At 36.1% G+C, this 27742-nt stretch overlaps 2 protein-coding genes across 2 annotated transcripts in view; both read right to left on the bottom strand.

The window, feature by feature from the left end:
* The window catches only part of LOC115219944 (cholecystokinin receptor type A-like), a 72121-nt gene extending 61697 nt beyond the window's left edge, over positions 1–10424 (bottom strand). Inside the window, exon 1 of the mRNA XM_036509575.1 lies at positions 10356–10424. The gene's annotated coding sequence lies outside the window, so the exon portion shown is untranslated. The remainder of the gene's footprint in view (positions 1–10355) is intronic.
* Positions 1–27232, bottom strand: LOC115219662 (arg8-vasotocin receptor-like). Its single transcript, XM_036509460.1, has 2 exons — positions 26968–27232; positions 1–1151 (listed from the first exon to the last, which is right to left on the bottom strand). Exons 1-2 carry the CDS (start codon positions 27017–27019, stop codon positions 1–3), a joined length of 1203 nt encoding a protein of 400 aa, XP_036365353.1. The 5' UTR covers positions 27020–27232.
* Positions 27233–27742: the final 510 nt, after the last annotated feature.

Below are 27742 nucleotides of genomic sequence, written 5' to 3'. Positions count from 1 at the left end.
TCAATGAGTTTCGATATTATGTTTTTTACATTGCTGGAAAATGTTGTGAAATAAAGCAAGTAATTCATTCCGAAACTGCCGATTGAAAACCCCGTAGATATACGGGTTAAGAGCAGAGCTGAGATAAGAAGAATAGAATAAAAACTTGTGAATCACTAGATCTTTATCACTTGCAACGTCATCAAAATCTTCAACAAACAACCTCCAGTATACTCCAATGAAATGTGGTATGTAACTGATAATCCAGATCAAGGTGATAACGAAGAGTATTAAACTAGCCCAAGCTGGTGGCACTGGTTCCCTTCTAAGACGCGCAAAAGCGGTAGAACTAATATCTGTAGACTGACCTTCAGGTTTGGAAATGTTAGGAGTTGTGAAGGCTTCACGAAACTGATTTGCTTTATTTTTCTTCGCTTTGTAAATTTTCCAAATGCGCATTCCAATTAATATGTATATAATGAAAAGAATGATAAACATACAACAGCAAACGGTTGATGCAGCAGTGTAATAAGGAAAAAAAATTATTGTGCCATTTATATAAGGAGAAAATGCACAAAATCCTCCAATATCGCCACATTGTTCCACCATTTTGTTTTGTGTGCCGGATACAAAAAATGCTGGTGCAGACAAAATGAACGCGATGATTGTTAAACATGCTAAAATTGTTTTTGAATTCTTAACGGAAATATTTTGCTTAAGGGGTCGACATATGAGAATGTATCTATCGACTGCTATAACAAACACAATGAAAGCTGAATTGATTATTGCTGCAGCTATCACACCACGTATCACACGACATGCAACATCACTGTGAAATGTATAGGGAAAACGTAGAACTACAATGTCCATAGGTATACATATTATGCAAGTTAGAAAATCACACACCGAGAGTGCTATAATGAACATATGCATGGCTGTCTCATCAAATTTATAATAGTATATGTATGATACAAAGCAATTTCCAATTGCTCCAAGTGCCATTGAAATTCCGAGATACGTTATCACTGGAAAATAAACATCCACCATTTTAGTATTTAGTTCTTCTAAAATAATAACGCAAATGTTGACACTGTTGTTTTGCTCCATTTTCTTAATATTGTTTGAAACTTTGAGGAAAGTGTTATGATTTGCGATTGTAGACCTCGTACTTCCTGGAAAGACAAAGAAAAGTTGTTTGTAAACAGTTTATTCCAACAGACTTTATGAAAAATTCTGCTTTACATCGAGAGTTAAGTTAACAGATTTTACAGTTCTATATTTAAGAGATGTGGAATTATGTACATTATTTACATTTGACGGATATCAGTCAAGATAGCATAAGAAAACATTAGATTTATAAGCCCTAAAATTCACTCCATAATTACCCGCGGACATATGGCGTAGTTAACACAACGTTTCGGCTGATATACCCTCCAGCCTTCATCAGGTGTCTCGGGGAAATTTTGATGTTATTATTATTATCCAGGTCACTGTCTGGAGTCGAACTCGGAATCTTGGGGTTAGTAGCCCGCACACTTATCCACTACGCCATATGCCTGTGGGCAATTATGGAGTGAATTTTAGGGCTTATAAATCTAATATTTTCTTATGCTATTCATATCTGCACTCGGTCTGCTTAGGAGATTGTTGTGTCCTAGCATATGTGCTGCTTCGTATTTTCCAGATGTGTTCTCTGTCTATCATTTTAACTTCATCCCACAGGGGTAGGTGGTCTCCATTTTTCCATACATGATCAGCTATACCCGATTTATCAAAATCTCCTCGTGTCACAGCTTTGCTATGTTTCTCTATCCCTACTTTGAAGGAGCAGCATGTTTCGCCCTTATATAATCTGCCACAGCTGCATGGGATGGAGTACACGCAATGTTTGGTCATATTCTCTTCTGTTGAGTGTTTTTCTCGAAGGAGATATTTGCGAAGTGTTGTATTACTCTTGAATACTGTCCTGACGTCATATGGGCCACATATCTTTTGTATCTTTTCGGAGAGGTCTTTCACATAGGGTAGACAGACTGTGAACAGTTTATTGGTTTCATTCTCTCTTTTCATAACTGGAGTGGATAATATGTTTTTGGGGTAGTTGTTGCTTAATAGATTGTTATTGAGCTTGATAATTTCTTCGTGGTGTATACGGACGTCCTGAATCCATACTTGGAAAGTTAGATGGTTTGAAAGACGAGCTAGTTTTTGTTGAAGTGTCCCTGTGTCTCCATTGAAATGTAATGTCGGCTCAGTTCTACATTTTAGAAATAAGGAATTATGTACGTTATTTACATTATTTACTTTTGACGGGTATTTGTCCTCATCGTGTTTGTTGTTAACATAACGTTTCGGCTGGTTGGATTTTGGGGCTTGTAAATCTACTATTTTCCTATCCTTCCTTAAAACCGATGAAGACTGGAGGGTATATCAGCCGAAACGTTACGTTAACAACATACAAGAAGAGGAGAAATATCCGACATGTGTAAATAATGTAAATAATGTCAACAAAGATTTGTACAAAAACAAGAAATACATTTATCAAATATTAATTACGCATGATATTTATGAACGAATATTTGTGAATATACACTGTGAAATTGCTAAATTTTCGATATCAATCATATATTGGGAAGAGCTAGTGAATAAGCCATATAAGTATGTGCTTCTGTGTATGTGTGTGCTCGTTGTTAATGGTTGAATCCGAAGAACATTAAGCAGTAAATAATAGAATTATGGTTAAAAATACCATTTGGAAGGATGAATTCTATTCTTGGGTCTCGAACCTACACGTGTTGCAAATATGATAGACGTTCTGCCATTGGACCAAAATAATCTTTCAAATTTCTCCATCCATTTTCGATACTTTGTTCTTATAAGTGAGAACTGCATATTGGTGAGATTTCGTGTGAAATAATTCGTTTTTAATGGTTAAAGCCGAAGTAGATAAAGTTATATGTAATAGCATCTAAATATTGGCTTAAGAAAGACTTTGGGGAGAAAAAGCCGAATGTATGTATGTATGTTTGTATGCATGTATGTATGTATGTATGTACGTATGTATGTATGTATGTATGTATGTATGTATGTATAATAACACTGTTTTCTGCAGCTGCACTAAATGGGTTTTATGCCTGTCTCCTCTCCTCATCTGTACAAATCTGTAGGTATAGTTTCTGTTGTACCTATAACTACTGGGATACATTTTTCCCGCACTTTTCACAGTCTCTGTAATCTAATAGCTAGGTCCTGGAACTTTGTTATTTTTCTATACCTCTCATATTTATTTTTTCATAACTTGGGACTGTAAAGTCAATTAATTGGTACTGTCTACTACTTCTAAATTAGGCTTTCTGTTACTATGTCAGTCTGAATGTTGGCTCTAGGTTGACATGCCCGTTCCATATATTCTTTCTGTGCCAGCATAATACATTCACTTACTATATGAGTAACACATCCCTCTTTTGATTTGCATAACCTACATTGGGAATGCACTTAATTTTTGTCTGTTTGAGTTTTTTATCCAATTAATCCTTGATACTTGATCTTGTGCTGCTTCTAACAAACTTTCTGTCTCTCGTTTCAGCTGTCCTTTCTGCAACCATAATCATGTCTCACTACTACTATTTGCTACAATCATCTTTGGGAATCTACCATGCAAAGCCTTCTCCTGCCAGTCTTTTGTTTGTTTTTCTGGCTTTTAACTTTGTTTGTTTTTTTTTTCCCTATGTCTTGCTGTGATTGAAGTAGCTCTCTAAACATTCTTTACTATTATCTACGTAGGAGTCTATATCTACTCTAGCTAACTCCACACAGTCTTCTACTGATATTATCCCACTTCCACTTCCTTTCTAGCCAAGTATAATCTTGCTACTCCTGTGTTGGATGGAGTCCTCCATTCATATTGAATTCATTAACAATTCTTCTGTCTAACTTTGCTAATGTAGTTTTGTCCAATCTACAAAAACTGCTGAGTATCTAAGTAAAGATACTATCCACGTATTTAAAGCCTTCACTAGTTTCGGACAATTTAGTTTTGATTTCATAAACTTCCTTATCCTTCTGATGTACTCCTTCTCAATTTTCGTTTCCGTTTCTATAATTAGTACTCTGTCAGATCTAATACTCCTAGATACTTATAACTCCCTACTTCTCTCGGTGATTTTAATGTCTGGCCATCTCGTCATTGGATCCATTAGCTTTTGACTGCCTATCCCCCTTTCATGACAAATATTGCATTCTTATCTATGCCAAATTCCATCCTATATCTTTGCTGAACAGTCTTGCTGTCTGTATTAAGGAATCTCTCTTTTTCATTCTTACCAGGGTTCCGACAGTTATTCGTAGTACTACCACCTTTTCCATCGACCGCAATTGCTTAACCTCTCAAGTTAACCTGTCATATCTATCGACACTTTTCTTCCTTATTGTATACCTTGTTGTCAGCTGTGCATGCTATATCCAGCATCGTTTGCTTTCTTTCTCAATTAACACTTTGTCTAGTTTCCTACTCTCTATCTCATGGTTTAATGCGCGTACCACGTTTTTGCTCTGTTAAGTCCATACTTGTTGCAAAGCATCCAATGGCATGCATTGACTAGTAATATGCCACAGGTTTCACTACTTTGTCTACAAAGTCTGCACTTATCATTATCCAATGTGTTGTGTATTCTGTATTTGATGTAATTCGTTCTTGATGCATGCTCTTCGACAGCAGAGATTAGGGATTCTGTTTCCGGTTTTAAATCACTTTTAGTCATCCATAGCCATCTTTTTCTCTCTCTGTCTTATCATCAACATCCCTATGAAATTGTCCATGCATTCTTTCTTTGTCCACCTACTTTCAGTTTCATTCACTCTCAAAGTGCTTATACAGTGCTTTATCTTTGCAATCTTCCATCATACACAAGCCTGACCTTCTTACGTCCAATAATAGTGGTTCTGTGGCATATTTTACATAGCATGCTATGCTGTTTTCCTCTGCTCTAATGCTGTGTTCGCATCAAATCAGTCCTCTTTCTCCTCCTTTTTCTCGGTACATACAGTCTCTCTGTGTTACGTTTTGGATGGAGTATCCCATATCTAGTCAACAACTTCCTTGTCATTCTGTTTAAGCTGTTTAATTAGTCTGCTGTCCATGCAATTACCTCTGCTCCATATCTAAGTAGTGAAACTGCCCAGGTGTTGATAGCTTCAATCTTATTCCGTACGTTTAATTTTAACTTAAGGATCAGTCTCAGTCTGCGCAAGTACTCCACTTTAAATCTTTCTGTCATTTCTTTCTCCATCAATTTATCCATTTCCCAAATCCCCAGGTACTTATAGCCCGTATCTTCTATCTGCTTCATAACCTTCCCCGGCAGTATCGCTAGCTCGTCCATACATTTGATTTTGCCTCTCTTCAAGACTAACGCACCATACTTTTTCAGTCCGAACTCCATTTTGATGTCAGCACTGAAAGTATACACCGTATCAACGAACGAACTGACTTGGGATTCATCTTTACCATAAAGTTTGAGGTCATCCATGAATAATAAGTGGTTGACATTTGTTGGCGGCTTTTGAATACATACACAGCCTTTGCTTTCCTCAGAATCAGTGTTAGTGGTATCATGTACAGTACAAAGATCAGTGGTGACAGGCAGTTCCCTTTGAAGATGTCTTTCCTGATTTCTACTGTCCCTAAACTTCTTCCATTTGCTGTCAACTTCGTCCCCCAATTCGCCTTACCTTTTCCAAGTAATCGCTCAACATTTGATGCAATAGAAAGTAGGTCCATACGTTCCATAACCCAAGAATGTGGGATCATATCATACGCCTTACGATAATCGATCCATGACATGGCCAAGTTAGTTTACCTCCTCTTGCAGTCTCAAAGTACATTTTTGTCTACACGGAGTTGATCCCTGGTGCCCCTGCACTTAGGCTTGCAACTCTTCTGCTCATGTGGCAGGATTCCATTTCCCCACCATATGTTCGTACATTGACTCTGCGAGTATTCCAGTCAATAATTTCCACATAGGTGGCAAGCAGGATATCGGCCTGTAATTGTCTACCGTATTGCCTTTATCGATGTTTTTTCAAGCACAGCACTGTCCTACCCATTGTCAATTACTCTGGTGTTATTTAGCCGGCATGTAACAAGATGTTGAGTTGTGCAACTATTCGTGCATGACATTCATCAAATCTTTTGATCCAGTAGCCTTGAATTCCCTCTGAACTGTCTTGCAGTCCTTTTGCCCATTTTTTGTTGATTTCCTTCATTTCCCTAACTGAAATGACTAGTTCTGCCTGTTTTGGACAGAGTACTGTTTGTTTAAGTTCTTGCAACCATTCAGCATCCTTCTTATGGTTCTTGTCATTGCTCCAGATGTCACTCCAAAACATTTGGTTTTGAATGTTATCTGGTATCAACTTTTCATCTGTACTCTCTCCATTTATTTCTTTGTAGAATCTCTTCTAATCCACTCTGAATAACCCCCTCCTCGTGGTAACCCTTCATTCTTTGGTCTTTATTGTCTTTGCACAGCTTCTAACGCCACGTCTTTTGTATTTCAATTTCCAAGTCTTTATATTTACTGGATTTGTCAAATTCCTTTACTTACATCTATTAGTATACAGATATTTTCTTCCCTGTCTTTAATGACTATGTATGGCCGATTAACCTGGAACGTTGTGTCGCTGTTGACAGAAAATCCCAGAGGATAGTGAAATTTTTTCCTTCATCGACTGGTTCAGGATCATGTTCATTACAGTAAGCAGGAGTGCTGATTTTGTAGTGTTTACATATTTTCCAATGTAAATTCTGTCCTACCCTATCCTGGCGATTTTGTATACGTTTGGTATCAGCACAGGACATCCTGAGACATCACGTTCATACCGTATTGCCTTTATCGATGTTTTTCAAGCACAGCACTGTCCTACCCATTGTCAATCACTCTGGTGTTATTTAGCCGGCATGTAACAAGATGTTGAGTTGTGTAGCTATTCGTGCATGACATTCATCAAATCTCTTGATCCAGTAGCCTTGAATTCCATCTGAACAGTCTTGTAGTCCGTTTGACCATTTTTTGTTGATTTCCTTCATTTGCCTAACAGAAATGACTAGTTCTGCCTGTTTTGGACAGACTACTGTTTGTTTAAGTTCTTGCAACCATTCAGCATCCTTCTTATGCTCCTTGTCTTTGCTCCAGATGTGTACTTCTCCAAAACATTTGGTTTTGAATGTTATCTGGTAGGATAGTGACATTTATACCTTCATCGACTGGTTCAGGATCATGTTCATACCAGTAAGCAGGAGTGCTGATTTTGTGGTGTTTACATATTTTCCAATGTAAATTCTGTCCTACCCTATCCTGGCGATTTTGTATACGTTTGGTATCAGCACAGGACATCCTGAGACAAGATGGTCTATTGTTAAGTGAAATTTATCGCAGAATCTGCATTTAGGGTTAGAACCGTTTTGAAGAACGTTAGCTGGTAGCTTTTGGTAAGCAAGCTTTGATCTTGTGCCGCCAATATGAAACCTTCAGTCTGTGCTTTCAGTCCTGAACTTCTCAGCCACTGATGGTTTGCTGCTTGGTCTACATCAGTATTTCGACTTCGAAGTATATACTGTCCATGCAGAAGCTTCGGGCTCTACCGCTCCCCAATTTGTTTCTGCCCGTTCTTTTTGCAGTCTGCTTGATGACAGTGCTTTTAGGTTCTTCATCTAATTCAGGGTTAATGCCAAGTTTCCTTGCGAATTTGTTGTACTCTTTCGCCACAACTTTCTCTCACTCTCTCTTCCTGTTTCTTGAGTAACGATGCGATGGACTGGCGTCCCGTCCAGCTGGGAGGAACACATACGCAACAGAAACCGGGAAACCGGGCCCATGAGCCTGGCTAGGTTTGAAAAGAGTGACGTTTTTTTTTCTTATATAAACGCATAGTTAGTAAAAATATATCGAAAAATGCAGATGAAATCAAAATGACGTTAACATTATTTGCAACTTTAATACATTTTTACGAGAGATAATGCTATTCAACGATTATTACTCTGTATGCAAGCACTAAGGACGTTCTCTGTTTTCTTTGATTCCTAAACTATCAACGTTCTATGAAGAAGTAAAATAAAGATTCTATATATTACTGCCAGATGGTAAATAATTTCATCTTTAATTTCAATTAATGACTCTCTTCGTGATATATCGATTTAATAAGTTATAGGTTATATCGTGCTGAAGGTTTCGAAAACAAATGAAATAGTGCTATACTTAATCAACACGCACTAGCAATTGGAAATATATCGCAATAGATAAAAGGAAATTGAATATGAGAGTTCTGTGAGTATATTTTCTTGTAGTTCTTAATTTTCAACCCTGCCTCACATCGCGAACGAATAGTTATTTTCCTTGCATTGACGGCTATTCCGAGAGGAAACGTGTATTTGAACACGAATATACTAAATCTTAAAGAATTCATATTTCATCACAAAATGATGAATGAAACAAACAGAAAATACGAAAACAGGTGGGTGAATAGAAGACTACAGGAACGTTAGACAAAACGGGACGGTGTGATCTGTATATATATGCAAGAAAAATTAGTAAGAATTTTTCGGAATAAATTAGAAGACAGCCGCTGCAATCCGTCAAAAATAGAAATGTGATGTGTTGTCAAGCCCACAAGGTCTCCAGGAACGATAAAATGTTCTTTAGTACTGGCAATGCAGTTTTTGTGTTTCGTATCGTTCTTGATATTTAAACTTCATATGCGATGTCTTGCCTTGAAACCTACCAATTAGTCTTTCACCAAGCAATTCCCGCATAACTATTTGCTAATCTGGTCACTGAAGGTTTCAAGAGCCGGGAAAGATACATTAGCATATTATTTTAATGACACAGTTGACAATACGTAGAATAAACAAATTAAAGTAATATATGATATAGGTCAAAGTAATGGTAATTTTGTAGCTAATTTAAATGAAATTTGTTATGAGAGAGACATAAAAAGGAGACAGAGAGGGAGATAAAGCAGGGAGAGAGGGAAAGAGAGGGGGAAAGAGGGAGAGAAAGACAGAGAGAGAGAGAGAGGGACAGAGATAGAGAGAGAAGGATAGACAGGGAAAGAGAGGGGGAGAGATAAAAGTCGACAGATAAAAGTCGACAGAGAATATGGGAGATGGAGAAAAAAAAAAAAAAGCATGAGAAAATTTTCTGTCACTAAAACATATATGAGCTCTTTTCGTAAAATGACAAAAATACACATAATCATAATAGTTGAATGTGATGTTGATATTCAGATGACATTCCTAAATGTTGAGTAAGAAATCCTATCTACGACAAGTACAAGGCCTGAAATGTTGGGAGAGGGGACTAGTCGATTACGTCGACCCCCCAGTGTTTCACTGCTACTTAATTTATCGACCTCGAAAGGATAAAAGGCAAAGTTGAACTCAGCGGAATTTGAACTCAGATTGTGCAGACGTACGCAATGCCGCTAAGCATTTTAGTTTGTTAGAAGTCTAACTGAATAAATTTAGAATAGTATTCTAACAGAAAAATCATTTGGACCAATATAGCGTTTTTTTAATGCGGAATCGTCTAGGCAATTCTGAAGAGACTAGTGAAAAAGTTCCAATATTCGGATAAACCTTACGGACTATTTGTATATCTGTAAGGAAACACAGAAAAAAAGGAAAAGTGAAAGGTTGCTATCAATGCCTTATATGGACTTAGGAGTATTTAGATGGACTTGAATTCCAAGTTGTCTAATTTCACTAGGTTTTGACTGTGATAGGGACATTTAAATACAGCAATGGCAGTTGAAAAGACGCAACACAGTAAGAGTAGCAATTGATTTATATGCAGCGAATGTTAAATCTTGTGCCTAGTCCCTCAAACTGCTAGAAACAGAAAACAATTTTCTCTCATATAACATCCTAACTCAAAGAAAAGGTGGAATGGTTGTGAAGAGAGTGTCGTTGATCAGAGATTTGTTGGATTAGGACTGACCTGAGGATAAACTATATCTGATTTATATAATATCCCGAGTAAATGTGATTTGATAGATGTTTGAGTGGATAAAGTAGTGAGACATATAATTATTAATGTTCTTTGATCTATGGAGCTCAACACCACCACCACCAACAATAGCAAAACATGCTAAAATTGACGAGGAGAGAGAGAGAGAAAGAGAGAGAGAGAGAGAGATAGAACAATATATTACGTTATGTTAGAAAAGATGGTTCAGGAAATACAACCCCTGAAAAAAAGAAAGAAAAGAGAGACAACATGATCATTAATGAATTGTTTTTGATGATTGATTTGTTGGATCAGCTTCGATTACGGAGCTAAGCAATAAGAAAATCATTAATATTATAAGCGTATACATACCACCAGCAGTATTAGTAGACGTTTCGTTACTCTTCTCATGAGAGACTCAACACATTTCACAAGTAAATATAATTTTAATACATCACACATCCTGTTACAATTAAAAGTTAATTGGCATCCTTTCTGTCTGGGAGACAATGGAGTTGCGCATCTTTTTTTTTTTTTGTAGTCTAGTCCGGCTTTTATATTTCATGTCCTGATACATTTCCTGCTGTGGCTGTGTAGTCCTATCCTGGACAAATACTGGCTGGTTGTAGTGTCGACTGAAAAGTCCCTAAATAAGAGCAGAGCTGAGATGAAAAGAATAGGTTAATAACACTTGGATATGTCGTTTGGGGCTACGAAGACAGTGTTTTGATTAATTGAGAAAAATATTTCTTGTATTTTCAGGAGCGTGGGAAACCCACAAGGAAGCAGGTGCATCATTGCCAGTAAATACTAGGGACGAGGCCGCAGTTGCCACCCTTGTACCACAGCGAACATTTGGACATCAAGAAAGAAACATTTCATTGCACGTGCAAGTAACTTAAATTACGAAGTGCCAAGAATGACGCCTTGACCTCTATCCCATCTATTTAAACTAGGCGAATTTATGATGTAACTGGAAAATTGCGGATGTGGACAATATAAATAGAAGACATATACTCATTTGATTTCTAAACTGCATACTTATGTGCAACTTATACATAGCATATATACAAGATACCAGATATATTGCGAAACGTATTTTATCGACTAATACATGCTCACTACTTGTGAAAGCATAATTAATTATACGATACTCAAGTACTTATATCTACAAAATGCGGTGTGTGCTACATGTTGCATTCAATAGTATACGTTTCAATATTTTTGTATTTTCATATTTCGGTACGCGTGAATATTCACGTATTATGCATTTAATCAATACTGAAAGCTAATTATCCCAACATAGCAAGGCTAACGCAAAGGAAATCAGGAAGACAGAAATCACTAAATTAGATGATGCCCCAAATGTGTTTATCTACTAAATTTGAAGTCTCGTATAAGCTCGTGTATGCACATGTATTCGCATCAAAATTGGACGCGTTTACCAACATCCTAAAAGGCAATTTTTGACATGACACCATTGAAGGCACTGTTATTCCACAAATAAATTTTCTCTCTCCGTTTTTGAAAATTTTGGTATGCATTCAAAATCATTCAAAATTTATCATTTGGTTATAATATTTTTCTTGATAACCCTAAATTTTATCTTTATACAACATAACAATATTGTTTGAAATAATCTCCTATCGTACCCCTTGGTAAAGTTTCCTCTGTATTATCATTATTGGTTTTATTAGCGTCTTGCCCCCTTAACTCGTAATTAACATCTTGTTTTGAGATCTTACACTAGCCAACTTCATTATAGCCAGTTACTTTATACTACTTCAAAATAATCTTGACAAGTTTTATGACTATACCCATTATGTTCTGTCAACTCTTTCCTGCCTTTTCCTAATAGACACAATTCTCTAGTTTTAGATTTGATAAACAAGACTAATAACTTAAAACTGAACCAAAATCAGTGACAAACTATGACCCAAACAAATTTTTTTTCCTGATGACTTCTTACTCTATTAGAGTATTTAAGCAAAATTATATTAATATGTCCGACTGATTAAAAAAAAATTCTATTTATTTATTTATGCAGCTGAGAATAGCCCTGCATTTAAATTGATGTAATGATTGCATTGTTCAATTAAAAGGAGCCGCTTGAAACGGTCGTACTGCATCACCTCTGGATATCCTGTTGCTTGTTTGATTTCATTCACTTATTTTGAGGTTGTACGGATAGTACCGCACTAATGTTTGGTGCTTCAACTTAAGTACCTAATTCATCTGAATCTCAATTATATATATGTCCTTTTATTATTATTATTAGTATTAGATTTTGTTTTGTTTTTTTATCGTATTTTTGTATTTATATTCGTGTAACATCGTCTGTTTTTCCGTCCTTGTTTCGTATACGTTCGATGCTTTTTTCCATGGAATCTAATGCTCTTAGCTTAGTGTTTCCTTGGGGCTGGCCAGATTGGCGCAATCTCGAGATTAATCAGCCGAAATTGCGGGGATGATCCGGTTCTTGACTGAAGATAAAAGGCTTCGAATGTCCCGTCCGTGTGTTTTTTGTATCGCCTATCTGGATGTTTTGTTGTCCTATTTTGTATCACCTAGTTGTCCGGATGTTTTGTTCTCTTATATGTAAGTACACATTTCACTAAATTTTGTACGACTTTTTCAACACTCTCTCCCCCTCACTCTCACATTTCTTTGCCTTTCTTACTCACTCTACACTTCGCTATGTCCCTGTCTCTCTCTTTTTTTCTCGCCACTCCTTGATTCTTCTGTCTATCTACTTCTACACACTCTCTCTCTCTCATCTCCTCCTCCTCAATTCCTTTGTTTCTCTTTTTCTCTCTCTTCTCTTCTCACGTGACCGTTGGCCGACTGCTAGCCCTTTTTGTGTCTGACCTCGGTCACTGTCACATCGACATTCTTCCCTCTGCCGTAAGGCTTCATTACTACACACACCAGCTGAATTCAATTCGTCCCCAGTCGAAAGACGCCTGTTGCCATGTCCTGTTATTATTATTATTATTATTATTATATTATTATTATTATTATTATTATTATTGTTTTTTGATTCTTTATTGTATTTTTGTATTTATAGTCGTGTAACATCGTCTGTTTTTTCGTCCTTGTTTCGTATACATTCGATGCTTTTTTCTAAGGAATCTTATGCTCTTAGCTTATATCTTCCTGCAAAGATTTTTCTTCAATGACTGACATAGTCTTTGCCTGTTGATTTGCGAGGGCCTTGAGAAAACTTGTTCTATTGTGGAAGACTTTCAGACTCATTTGCTGGGAAGGTTTGAACTAGTTGCAAACTTTTCGTGCCCTGTCTAGATCTTGTTCACCTGGGCGACGATTGATCCGATATAGATGACGCCTCGTTGAGTTTTGGCTTCTGACCATTAAAACAACATTGGGATTAGGAGACGAGTCTGTTTGTTTCGAGTTAACTTTTGGACAGAACACCGCCTCCGAGTCCTTTGAATGGATGTTTCTCATATCGTAATCGCAAGAGTCTTACAGAGCGAATTTTGGTTGACATAACTCCAGGCATGACAGATTAGTGGTGATTTAAACTAAAGGATTATTTGCTTCTTTCGTGTGTGTTGCTTCTAAGTCTCTTTGTTTTTATTTTGTCCTACTTTACTTGCGACACGTGATTTGTGTGTGTGTGTGTATGTGTGTGTTTGCATGTGTATGTGTACATGCTCGCGCGCGCGTGTGTTGTGTGTCGTGTGTACATGTGTGTATGTGCGTGTTTGTATGTGTATGTGTGTGTGTGTACGTGTGTGCGGAGGCGACATTATGTAGTTTATAAATGTCAATATGTACAAGTATGTATAAATAATTGGATCTATATGTAATTGATAAATTTACGCACCAACTGTGTATATATGCATAAAACGGTTTTTGCATATTTATAATAATAATAATAATAATAATAATAATAATAATAATAATAATAATAATGATGATGATATTATTATTATTATTATCATTATTATTATTATTATTATTATCATTATTATTTTTATTATTATTATTATTATCATTATTATTATTATTATTATTATTATTATTATTATTATTATTATTATTATTATTATTACTATTACTATTATTATTATTATTATTATTATTATTACAATTATTATTATTATTATTATTATTATTATTATTATTATTATTATTATTATTATTATTATTATCATTGCTTTTGCATAGCTTCTATCGCTAAAGATGTTTTACATTGGCAGCTGTTCACTACCTGTGAACTAAAGTAACAAATTTTATATAATTTTCGAGAAACTTTGGGAGTATTCGAGCGGGTACAAGCAGTGCTGTTTCCTGCAAGTGTTCCACCCTTATTGCAGCCCCTATTTGTTCCATGTACTTCTCGAGATTTTTACTCACTGTTCCCAAGGCTCCGACAATTACTGGTACCACTACCACCTTTTTCATCGACCATAACTGCTTTACCTCCCAAGCTTTTCTTTCTTCCTTACCGCATACCTTGTCGTCAGCTGGGCGTGCTATATCTATGATCCAGTATAGTTTGCTTTCTTTCTCAAGTAAGACTATGTCTGGCTTCCTATTTTCTATCTCATGGTCGCATTGAATCATAAAATCTCACAGGGTCTTTGCAGAACGATATTTTTGTAGATATCAAAAATGACTTCAAAATGGCGTCGTTTTCGTCTCCGAGTCAAGAAGAGAGGAGAGAGGAAGATGTTTTGAGGATGAAATCATCTTTGTTCGCCAACGTTTTTTAAACAATTTTGCAGACTTTATTAAAAGTATTTGTAGCAGTATCAGTAGCAATAACAGCATCAGCAGCAATAAAACCAACAACAACAACAACAACAGCAGCAGCAGCAGCAACAACAACAACATCAACAACACCGATAGGCGCAGCAAGAACAAATGATAGGCCAGACACAGAAGCTCACAAAATCACCAGCAGTATCAGCAGCAATAGCAGCACCGGCACCATCGGCAGCAACATTCTGGGCGGGACTCTGACCTCCATTGTGGATCAATGGCTTGTTCGTTCCTGAGGACTTTCCAACGCGGGACCCATAAATCTTTTACCTTTTACTGGATGAAGGGCATTGCCATTTCGAGATAAACTCTACAAGCATGGAAGTGCCACGTAACCGGGCCTGGCCAAGCTGCACGTCGAGACACGAAACTATTCTGTATGCATTTGTCCAGTGCCTGAGCATTGCTGACTCTTGGGTTTAAGCTGAACACTTGTTTCATGTAGGACGAATCCGGCTGTCAACCAAGTCAATAGTGGGAATCGACGATCTACCTTTCTTTGACAAAAAAGGGCAGTTATTTTTTCTCTTGCCGGTCTATATAGCAAAAGAAGTGGTGTGGCTGGCTGCTGTGGACGGGTATTTTCCTCTCAAACCCAGATGGAATCTTTACTTCAAAGTCTGTGGTCCCGACGGGAAAGCCTGCCAGGTTTGAAAAGTATGTAGATAAACTGTATTTAATAAAATAAAAGTGGTATCGAGCCTTTTAAACTTACCAGAAGAAGGAATAATTTATATACATGTTTGTTCTTTCTCGAGCCATGCCTAGCTCATAAGGGTCGGTTTCCCGGTTTCATTGGCGTATAGGTTCCCCAGCTGGACGGGACGCCGGTCCGTCGCAGGTGAGCGGCAAGATGCCGGAGAAAAGGGTGAGAGAAAGTTGTGGTGAAAGTGTCAGCAGAAGCTCACCATTACCTTCTACCGGAGCTGCGTGGTGCTTAGCTGTTTCGCTCATAAACGGTCTGAGATTCGAACCGGCGATCCCTCGACCGCGAGTCCGTTGCTCTAACCACTAGGCCATGTGCCTCCACAATTTATATACATGCATACTATAATTTGTCTTGTCGTTAAAAAAGAGGCAGCGGCAAAGAATCTTTACTAATAATATTTTAGTGGAGAACCACTGATCGAGATAATTGCCTTTGTTCAGCGTCGGAGAGGCAGGAAAGAGCAGTTGTTGAATAAATTCCACCTTTCTCTCCATTTCTCAGAGACGACATTCCGAGAGCCATTCAACCATTTAATATTGTTGTCTTGACTTGTGATACTCCTCCCATCCTTCCTTCCTTCTTTCCTTCCTTCCTTGCTAGCTTAATTCCAACCCCTTTTTCCACATTTCTCCCTGCATCCCACTTTGCATTCTTATTCTTCAAACAATAATTTTCGGTCTTCCAACTGGATACGCAAACTCATTCAAGGGAGATAACTCCTCGTGCTTGATTTATGAGTTACAAATCCTGCATAATTTATCTTTCTTGTACGTAAGATTTTCCTTTTGTTTTTATTTACTTTCCCGAGATACTCTACGTGCGAATCTATCACAGCAGTAAGATTTGATTCCTGTGAGTGTTTTAAACTAAAGTACATAGCATGCTCATTTGATGAGTGTAAGCTCAGAATTATATATATATATTCGTCCTGTCGAAAAGACGCTTGTCTGTGACGTCCTGTTTTTGTTGCTATTATTATTATCATTATTGTTTTTACGTATTTTTGTATTCTTATTCGTGCTATCACAAATATCACAATATTCGTGCGATATTGAAAGCTAATTACCCCAACATAGCAAGGCCAACTCAAGAGAAATTTGATCGAAAGAAATAATTAAATGTGATGATGCCCTAATGTGTGTATCTACTAATTTTGAAGTCTCGAGAGATAGAGAGAGAGACAGAGACAGAGACAGAGAGAGAACAATATATTAAGTTATGTTAGAAAAGATGGTTCAGGAAATACAACTCCTGAAAAAAAAAAAGAAAAGAGAGACAACATGATCACTGGTGAATTGTTTTTGATGTTTGATTTGTTGGATCAGCTTCGATTACGGAGCTAAGCAATAAGAAAATCATTAATATTATAAGCATATACATACCACCAGCAGTACTAGTAGACGTTTCGTTACTCTTCTCATGAGAGACTCAACACATTTCGCAAGTAAATATAATTTTAATACGTCACTCATCCTGTTACAATTAAAAGTTAATTGGCATCCTTTCTGTCTCGGGAGACAATGGAGTTGCGCATCTTTTTTTTTTTTGTAGTCTAGTCCGGCTTTTATATCTCATGTCCTGATACATTTCCTGTGGCTGTGTAGTCCTATCCTGGACAAACACTCCCTCTGGCAGGTGCCGCAAATGTAGCTAAGACTGTTCCTGGCTGGTTGTAGAGCCATAGTCTCAAGAGACTATGGCACTACAAAAGTTAATTAATCTAACCATATAGGGACACCAATATCTCTTATCAAGTAAGCTATATCAATGTATATCAATTAACCGAATTAATTTGCATAACTCTCTCTGCGCGCGCGAGGTACAGAGAGCGCGTGCGTATGTGTTGTGCATGTGTGTAATGGCGATCACATTATCTGACGTTGGCCATGATGCGGAATGTCAGGTGAAGCATAGCCCTACATTTGTAAGATTCACACGTTACGAATCTTAGTCTAACAGTACCAAGTACGTCTGCTGCGAGACTAAAAGACAAGAATCTCTATTTAAAGGAATAGTTGATATAGAAGGAATTTCAGCACGCCAACACCGGTTGTCAAGTGATGGTAGGAGAGACAAACACAGACACAGAAACACACACATACACACACACATACGACTGGCTTCTTTTCAGTTTCCGTCTACCAAATCCACTCACAAGGCTTTGGTCGACTCAAGGCTATAGCAGAATACGTTTGCCCAAGGTGACTCGCAGTTGGACTGAATCCGGAATCATGTGGTTGGGAAGCAAGCTTCTTACCAGATAGCCTTTTGGTAAGGTTCATGTAGTTATGTAGTCTGAAAACGCTTTATTTGTTTAAATATAATATTTAGATATTCAAAAATCATTGTCTTTTATGGCGAATCATGTTTGCAATTGCTAAAAAGCAAACAAACAAAGAAAAATTTATTAATTTTTAAATATTTTAAACAGGCAAGAACTTGTAGTGTTCATTTTAAGTAATATAAAACATCTGTGAATGATCATAAAATGTTCAGTTCAAGGAGTTCTGATATTTTGTCATTCTCATAACTGGAAAATTTTGCGAAATGAAGTTAGCAAAGGAATATGTTAATAATTTGTAAATCACTTGTTCTTTATCATTTGCAACGTCTACAAGATATGTATTTATCTTTTTCAACTAAAGAATATGTTGTCCCTTCTAAATAGCTAGAAAATGAACACACTTCTCCAATTTTCCCACATTCTCCCACAGTTTTAATTTCTTCTGCTGTACACAAAAAATGTTGGTATACTGGAGAAAAAAGGGCAAATTGTAGAACATGCTAGAATTTTGTTAGAATTTCTGAAGGGAAATTTGTTTTTAAGAGACCGACATATAAGCAAGTTTCTATTGAGTGCAATCAAACGATGAATATTGTTACAGCTAGCACAAGACGTATAACACGGCATGCAACATCACTGAGAATTATTGGAAAATGTAGAACCATCATTTCCAGAGGTATAAATACTTTGCAAGCCAAGAAATCGCATACAGCGAATGCTGCAATGAACACATGCTTGGCTGTTTCATCAAATTTCTAATAGTATATATATGATACAAAGCAATTTCCAGTTGTTCCAAGTGCCATTGAATAAATTATTACACCAAAAGATAAATTATTACACCAAAATAATAATTCACCATTTTTATGTTTAGTTCTTCAAAGATCTTAACACCGTCGATAAACTAGTGTTTTGGTCCATTTTCTTTTTCTCCAAGCACTTGGATATGTCGTTTGAGGCTACAGTGTTTTGATTAATTCAGAAAGATATTTCTTGTATTTTCAGGAGCGTGGGAAACCCACAAGGAAGCGGGTGTATCATTGCCAGTAAATATTAGGGACAAGGCCGCAGTTGCCACCCTTGTACCACTGAGGAATTTAACACCAAATCATCAACAGCGAACATTTGGACATCAAGAAAGAAACATTTCATTGCACGTGCAAGTAACTTAAATTACGAAGTGCCAAGAATGATGTCTTGACCTCTATCCCATCTATTTAACCTAGGCGAATTTAAGATGTAACTGGAAAATTGCGGATGTGGACAATATAAATAGGAGACATATACTCATTGGATTTCTAAACTGCATACTTATGTGCAACTTATACATAGCATATATACAAGATACCAGATATATTGCGAAATGTATTTTATGGACTAATACATGCTCACTACTTGTGAAAGCATAATGAATTATACGAGATACAAGTACTTATATCTACAAAATTCGGTGTGTGTTACATGTTGCATTCAACAGTATACGTTTCAATATTTTCGTATTTTCATATTTCGGTACGCGTGAATATTCACGTATAATGCATTTAATCAATACTGAAAGCTAATTATCCCAACATAGCAAGGCTAACGCAAAGGAAATCAGGAAGACAGAAATCACTAAATGAGATGATGCCCCAAATGTGTTTATCTACTAATTTTGAAGTCTCGTATAAGCTCGTGTATGCACATGTATTCGCATTCAAAATGGACGTGATTACCAACATCCTAAAAGGCAGTTTTTTACATGACACCATTCAGGGCACTGTTACTTCACAAATAAATATTCTCTCTCCGTTGTTGAAAATTTAGTTATGTATTCAAAATTATTCAAAATTTATCATTTGGTTATAATATTTTTCTTGATAACCCTAAACTTTATCTTTAAACAACGTAACAAGATTGTTTAAATTAATCACCTATAGTACCCCATGAAAACATTTCCTCTGTATTATCATCATTGGTATTATTAGCGTATTTCCCCTTTAACTGGTAATTAACATCTTGTTTTGAGATCTTATACTACCCAACCTCATTATAGCCAGTTACTTTATACTACTTCCAAATAATCTTGACAAGTTTTATGACTATACCCAATATGTTCTGTCAAAATTATTCAAAATTTATCATTTGGTTATAATATTTTTCTTGATAACCCTAAATTTTATCTTTATACAACATAACAATATTGTTTGAAATAATCTCCTATAGTACCCCATGGTAAAATTTCCTCTGTATTATCATTATTGGTTTTATTAGCGTCTTGCCCCTTTAACTGGTAATTAACATCTTGTTTTGAGATCTTACACTAGCCAACCTCATTATAGCCAGTTACTTTATACTACTTCAAAATAATCTTGACAAGTTTTATGACTATACCCATTATGTTCTGTCAACTCTTTCCTGCCTTTTCCTAATAGACACAATTCTCTAGTTTTAGATTTGATAAACAAGACTAATAAATTAAAACTGAACCAAAATCAGTGACAAGCTATGACCGAAACAAATTTTTTCTCTTGATGTCTTAGAAACCTCTACTGAAGAACAAGCAGCATGGACTTATATATATATATATAATATATATATATATATATATATATATATATATATATATATATAAATACATGGGTTGACATATGTGCGTGTGCGTATGTGTTTGTGTCTGTGATGTGTGTGTGTGTGGGTGAACAAACAAAGAAAAAAAAACTCTTAGCAATAATGTTTGGAGTTGTATTTATTTAATAGACATAATTTAATACACATTATATAAACTTTCGTTGGGGATGAACAAATCCTTATCATCCAACGTTCAGGATCGGTATAAAAGAATTTAATAGAAACTGAAAATGGCTTCTTGTTGAGAGCGTTTATTGCATCAGTTGAAGTCACGTCTTTGTTTTAACTATTTTAGCAGCATCTCTTGCTTCTTCATTAAATAACTTACGTGATAGGGTAGTCAGAATGTTAGCTTAAGTTAATCGGCGTGTTGCAAGGAGTGATGTTTCAGCAACGTAGGGTTCTTATAACGGATATTTCTCCAGGCAGCGCAGACATTGCGAAATGTGCTCATTTTCTCACGGTAGCAGATTTGGCAATTTAAGGATACCAGGTGAGTAAGGATGCCTCATGAGATGTGACGCGCCTCGTGCATCCGTGTACTCTGTGTGTGTGTGTGTGTGTGTGTGTGTGTGTGTGTGTGTGTGTGTGTGTGTGTGTGTGTGTGTGTGTGTGTGTGTGTGTGTGTGCGTCTGTGTCTGTGTATGTATGTGAAGGTACCTCCTTGCTTCTTTTCTGAAATGTGCATAGCTGGAAGCAATATAGACTGAACATGAGTAGTTACCCTTTCGTTATGAGAATCTCATTACTATTTCATTTCCTTGTCTGATTAAATCGCGAACTTCATTCACAATGTGTACTTTGTTCTTTAAAGATGTTACGGTGCAGTCTGAAATCAATTCGGCTACTATTTCTTGCACGTCATTTGGTTAAAGATATCATCTATTAAGTGGCTTCATCGCTGTTCATGGGAGCAACAAAGTTTATTGTTTAATTCAATGTTCTATGGATAAATACATGCGCGCGCACATATACATACACACACACAAGCACACACGCACATATGTATATGCAGACACGCAGTACTCACCAAATACCCTTTAATTAGTTCAGTGTAGTTTAATTAGTTCATATTCTGAACGTTTTATTTCTTTTATAATAACTCTTAAATGTTGAAGTAAAATTCTTTTATATGGCGAATCGTGTATACCAGTTGTTCAAGTGAAAGATGAAAAAAAAAAAAAGAAAAAACTTCTTAGCTTCTATATATTTTAAACTGGGAAGAACTTGTAGTGTTCATTTTAGGTGACATATTTCACTTGTGAATGGTTATATGGTGGTGAATTCAACGAGTTTCGATATTTTTTTCTTTACATGGTTGGGAAATTTTGCGAAATGAGACCAGCAATTCATTACGAAACTGTCGACTGAAAAGTCCATAGATGTATGGGTGAAGAGCAGGGCTGAGATAAAAAGAATAGGACAAAAACTTGTTAATCACTAGATCTTTATCACTTGAAACGTCATCAAAATCTTTAACAAACAACCTCCAGAATACTCCGCCGAAATGTGGTATATAGGCGATAATCCAGACCAAAGTGATGATGAAAAATATTAAACTAGACCGAGCTGGTGGCATTGATCGTTTTTTAAGACGCGCAAAAGAGGTAGATCGCTTCTCTGAAGAACTAGTATCGGTAAAAAGAATTTCAGATTTGGAAATGGTACAAGTTGTGTAAACTTCATGATTTGCTCTTTTTTTCTTCGCTTTGTAAATTTTCCAAATGCGCATTCCAATTAATAAGTATATAACCACAAAAGTTATAAATACACCAGAGGAAGCTGTCAATCCGAAAGTATAATAAACTAAAGGATACATTGTGCCATTTATATAGGGAGAAAGTGAACACATTTCTCCAATATTTCCACATTGTTCCAACATTTTGTTTTGTTTGCTGTGTACAAAAAATGCTGGCATACAAAGAACTAATGCGCAAATTGTTAAAAATACTAGAATTTTTTTCGAGTTTTTAACGGAAATATTTTGCTTAAGAGGTCGACATATGAGAATGTATCTATCAACTGCTATAATGAACACAATCAAAGCCGAGTTGATTATTGCTATAGCTACCGCATAACGTATAACACGGCATGCAGTATCACTGTGAAAAGTGTAGGGAAAATATAGAACTATAATGTCCATAGGTATACATATTACGCAAGTTAGAAAATCACATATGGAGAGTGCTACAGTGAATATATGCGTAGCTGTCTCATCAAATTTATAATAGTATATATATGATACAAAGCAATTTCCAATTGATCCAAGTATCATTGCAATTCCGAGATACACTATTACTGGAAAATAAACATTCACCATTTTAATATTTGTTTCTTCTAAAATTCTAGTACAAACATTGGCACTATTATTTGGCTCCATTTTCTTATTTTCCTCCAAATTCTTGGAAATATTGTTTGAAACTGTGAAGACAGCTTTCTAAGTGAGAGAAATATTTCTTGTATTTTCTGTAAAGACAAAAAGAGTGTGGTTTGTAAATATTTTATTTCAGAAAGCTGTGTGAAATATTACCCGTTATTTTGGGAGTTAAATCAACAAAAATTTGTACAAAAACACGAAATACATTTACCAAATATTAATTATACATGATTATGATTTCCATGAACGGAAATGTGTCAAATATTAAGCACCCATCAACAATAAGAAAGTGTGCTTATATATGTATGTATGTATGTATGTATGTATGTATGTATGTATGTATGTATGTATGTATGTATATATATATATATATATATATATATATATATATATATATATATATATAATATATATATATATATAAAAGAGAACAAAGTGTACGTACGTCGCTATATATATATAATACAAAATGGGACAAGAACGCAAAATATCCGGACAACTAGGTGATAGAAAAAGGAAGAACAAAACATTCAGATAGACGATACAAAATAACAAGGACGGGTCACTCATAGCTTTCTATCCTCAGTCAAGAACCGGATCATCCTCGCAATTTCGGCTGATTAATTTTGAGATTGCTCTAATCCAGCCAGCCCCAAGGAAAAACTAAGCAAAGAGCATTAGATTCCTTGGAAGAAAGCATCGAATGTATACGAAAACAAGGACGGAAAAACAGACAACGTTACACAAATATAAATACAAAATACAATAAAAATAACAACAATAATAATAATAATAATAATAATAATAATAATAATAATAATAATAATAATAATAATAATAATAATAAGCATCCCCTGTGATCATAATATCTCAGCGAAAGAGTTTGACAAGCTCAGAAAATATAAAGACCTACTCATTGAAATGAGAAAATGTGGCATCTCAAGGCGGTTACAATACCAGTGATCGTAGGAGCACTAGGAATGATCAAGAAGGGGACCGAAAATTATATGAGAATGATCCCTGGCTTACCATCCTGCAAGAAGTGCAAAAGATTGTCTTAACTGGTACATCACACGTATTGAGAAGAGCATTGTCGATGTGAGAACTGTTGCTGCTCATGTATTTTAATTTAACTTTAAAAAAAAAAAAAAAAAAATGAACGAACTATTGAGTTTGGTTTAATGGCCTACCAATGTATGCTATGAGTTTCTTTGCCCTAGGAGTCGGGAAGACACTCGGCAAGAAATGGAAGCAAATTTGAAAGAAGAAAAAAAAAGTAATAATAATAATAATAATAATAATAATAATAATAATAATAATAATAATAATAATAAATGCCCTGATGCAGTACCAGGCAGTAGCTCTCATGGCTTCTGATCTTAACTGATTGGAAGTGTTATCATGTACATTGTTTTGTCTTGGTATAAAAGATGGGCTACAGCAAATATTCTGCTCAATACCACAGATTTGCTTGTCAGTTGTTTGACCGTAACCAGTTGAGCATGTCCCTTAGTGGCTGACGATATGTGCATCTCTGATCACGAGCAGAAGTAGTGGGGGAGCATCATAACCATGTGTTGAGAAGGATTCTTTGGGGTTTGAATAAATCACCTCTGGAAACATGGGTGTTTCGTTCAACGTCCTTAAACAACCCTTATTCAGGGACCTTTTGAGCGGGATGGGTTACTCGATCTGAAGAAAATTCTAACTGGGCTCCACCTGCAAGGTCATGTGCTGTTTATCTTGATATGAGATCACCATGTCGCGCACATATGGTTGTGATGCATGTGCCTGGTGTACCCTTATCAGACGGGTAGTCATGATGGGTATACTGGGCTTCGTATATTTTACCCCAGTGTCACTTTGATGGCATGCTCTGCTCGCTCACTCAATAATAATAATAATAATAATAATAATAATAATAATAATAATAATAATAATAATAACAATAACAATAATAATAATAATAATAATAATAATAATAATAATAATAATAATAATAATAATAATAATAATAACAGGATATAACAGGTGTCTTTCGACTGGGAAGGAATTGAATTAAGCTGGCGTGTGTGGAAATGAAGCCTTACGGCAGGCATACTAGATTTCACAAACACAGAGAGGAATATCGATGTTGCCATGACCACGGTCAGACTCAAAAAGAGAGAGCTAACAGTCTGGTGTGTCGGTCACGTGGGAAGAGAAGAGAGAGAAAAAGGGGAACAAAAGAATGAAGGAAGGAGAAGAGAAGAGAGAGAGAGAGAGAGAGTTGCAGAAGCGGATGGACAGAAGAATTAAGGAGAGACGAAAAGAATGACAGGGACATAGTGAAGTGAAAAGTGAGTAAGAAAAGAAGGCAAAGAAATGTGAGAGAGGGTGAAAGAAAGAACGAAGAGTGGAATGAACGAATAAGCGCCAAAGGAGATCGATAAAATAACCCAGTGGTTCGCTGAATGTGAACGATAAAATAACGTAGCGGTTCGCTATAAGGGATCGAAAAATAGCTTAGCAGTTCGCCAAACGTTATCAATAGTATAACTTACCGGTTCGCCAAAGTTGATCGATAAATAAATTAGCTGTTCACCAAAGGATATCGATAAAATAGCCTAGCGGTTCACCAATCGAGATCGATAAAATAACTTAGCGGTTCGCCAAGCGTGATCGATAAAATAACTTAGCGGTTCGCCAAAGGAGATCGATAAAATAACTTAGCGGTTCGCCAATTGCAATAGTTAAAAGCAAATTGAATATGAGAATTCTATGCATTTTCAGTCCTGCCTCGCGTTATGAGAGAATGGTTACATTCCTCGTATTGACGACCATTCCGAGACGAAAAAGACATGTATTTGAACATGGATATACTAAAACTTAAAAATTCATGAATCATCACAAAAGGATGAATGAAAGAAATAGGAAATACGGAAACAGGTGGGTGAATAAAGGACAGCACCTACACCAGGAAACTTAAGTCAGAGAAAACAGGACGGTATGAACTGTATATATATATATATACATACATACACACACACACAGATATATATATATATATAAGAATAATTAGCGAGAAATATTCGGAATAATTTTGTAGATAGCCATTTTCGTTTTCTCGTGTTTAAATATATCCATTTAGTACTGGCAACACAATTTTCGTGTTTCGTATCGTCCTTGATATTTAAACTTTGTATGTGATGTCTTCCCTGGTGATCCCTTGAAGCCTACCAGCTAGTCTTTCACCAGGCAATTCCCGCGAAACTATTTGCTAATCCGGTCGCTGAAGGTTTTTCGTGCCGGGAATGTCGCATTCAGCTTCTAGCAATTGCACCTCCGATAGTATATTATTTTACTGACAATGTTGAGAACGCGTAGGATATAACGCGTAATATATGATATATAACGCGTAATATATGATATATAGGCGCAGGAGTGGCTGTGTGGTAAGTAGCTTGCGCAGGAGTGGCTGTGTGGTAAGTATCTTGCCTACCAGCCACATGGTTCCACGTTCAGTCCCACTGCGTGGCATCTTGGGCAAGTGTTTTCTACTATAGCCTCGGGCCGACCAAAGCCTTGTGAGTAGATTTGGTAGACGTAAACTGAAAGAAGCCCGTCGTATATATGTATATATATATATGTGTGTGCGTGTATGTTTGTGTGTCTGTGTCTGTCCCCCTAGCATTGCTTGACAACCGATGCTGGTGTGTTTATGTCCCCGTCACTTAGTGGTTCGGCAAAAAGAGACCGATAGAATAAGTACTGGGCTTACAACGAATAAGTCCCGGGGTCGAGTTGCTCGACTAAAGGCGGTGTTCCAGCATGGCCGCAGTCAAATGACTGAAACAAGTAAAAGAGTAAAAAAGAGAGTATAGGTCAAAGTAATGATAATTTTGAAGCTAATTTAATGTAATTTGGTTGTTGAGAGAGAAATAAAGAATAAGATAGAGCTGGGAAAGATAGAGGGGGAGAGAGAAGTAGAAGGAGAGAGAGAGGTAAAGGGAGAGAGCGAGCGCGAGAGGGAGGGTGAGTAAGAGAGAATATGTGGCAGAAAGAGAAAAAAAAAACATTCTAAAAGTTTCTCTCATTAAAACATCCACGGATTCTTTTCGTAAATTGACGAAAATACACATAATCATAATACTTGAATGTGATGTTGATATTCATACGACATTCCTAAATATGAGTAAAAAATTGGAAATAGAAAATAATTCGAGTACAGTACCTGTACTAAGGGTTGCACCGCTTGGAGTGATGAGAACGGCAATACGCATCATATTTATACGTGCGTACGTTGGTGGAAAATTTTAACCGATTCCCGGAATATAGCTAAAGATACAAGAGTAATACAAAATCCACTTTAATAAGATCCGCTTCAGTGTATAATTATGTCGTCTATTAAAGTCGAAGTACTTCTAAATAGTCTTCAAACACGCTTATTTGTATATACTAAAGTGGTATCCAGTCAGTTACGACGAAGAGCGTTCGAATTGATCCGATCAACAGAACAGCCTGCTCGTGAAATTAACGTGGAAATGGATGTACACTCGACCGACACGCGTGTTCTTAAACATAGTTCTTAGAGAGATTCAGAGCAACACAGAATGTGACAACACATTTTTGTCAGCTGAGTTTACTGGAGTAACGTGAAATAAAGTGTCTTGTTCAAGGACAAAGCTCGCCTTACGAGTTTTAGCCGAATATACTAATCACTAAGTTCCCCACCGTTACACTTATTTGTATATAATGTAGATTGAAAGGCGAGCTTAGATTGATACACAAACATTTCTTTAAAGGATTTTTGTTAGTTCAAAATATATCAATCGAATTATATGTATATATATATATATTATATATATATATATATATATATATATATATATATATATAGATATATATATATATATATATTATATATATATATATATATATATATGTATAAGGGTGAAAAGGAACACACGAGTTGATATATATGAAAAAACAAGCCAAAAATAGAAAAT

Source organism: Octopus sinensis, linkage group LG15, assembly GCF_006345805.1.
Source record: "Octopus sinensis linkage group LG15, ASM634580v1, whole genome shotgun sequence".
Lineage (NCBI taxonomy): Eukaryota > Metazoa > Mollusca > Cephalopoda > Octopoda > Octopodidae > Octopus > Octopus sinensis.
The sequence above is the reverse complement of the archived record's forward strand: the minus strand, read 5'-3'. Positions and strand labels throughout refer to the sequence as shown.

Coding starts and splice junctions, on each gene's coding strand:
- LOC115219662 (XM_036509460.1), bottom strand. CDS start 27,019: ATGATGCGTATTGCCGTTCTCATCACTCCAAGCGGTGCAACCCTTAGT. Junction 1,152..26,967: donor CGGTGCAACCCTTAGTACAG/GTACTGTACTCG, acceptor TTGTCTTTCCAG/GAAGTACGAGGTCTACAATC.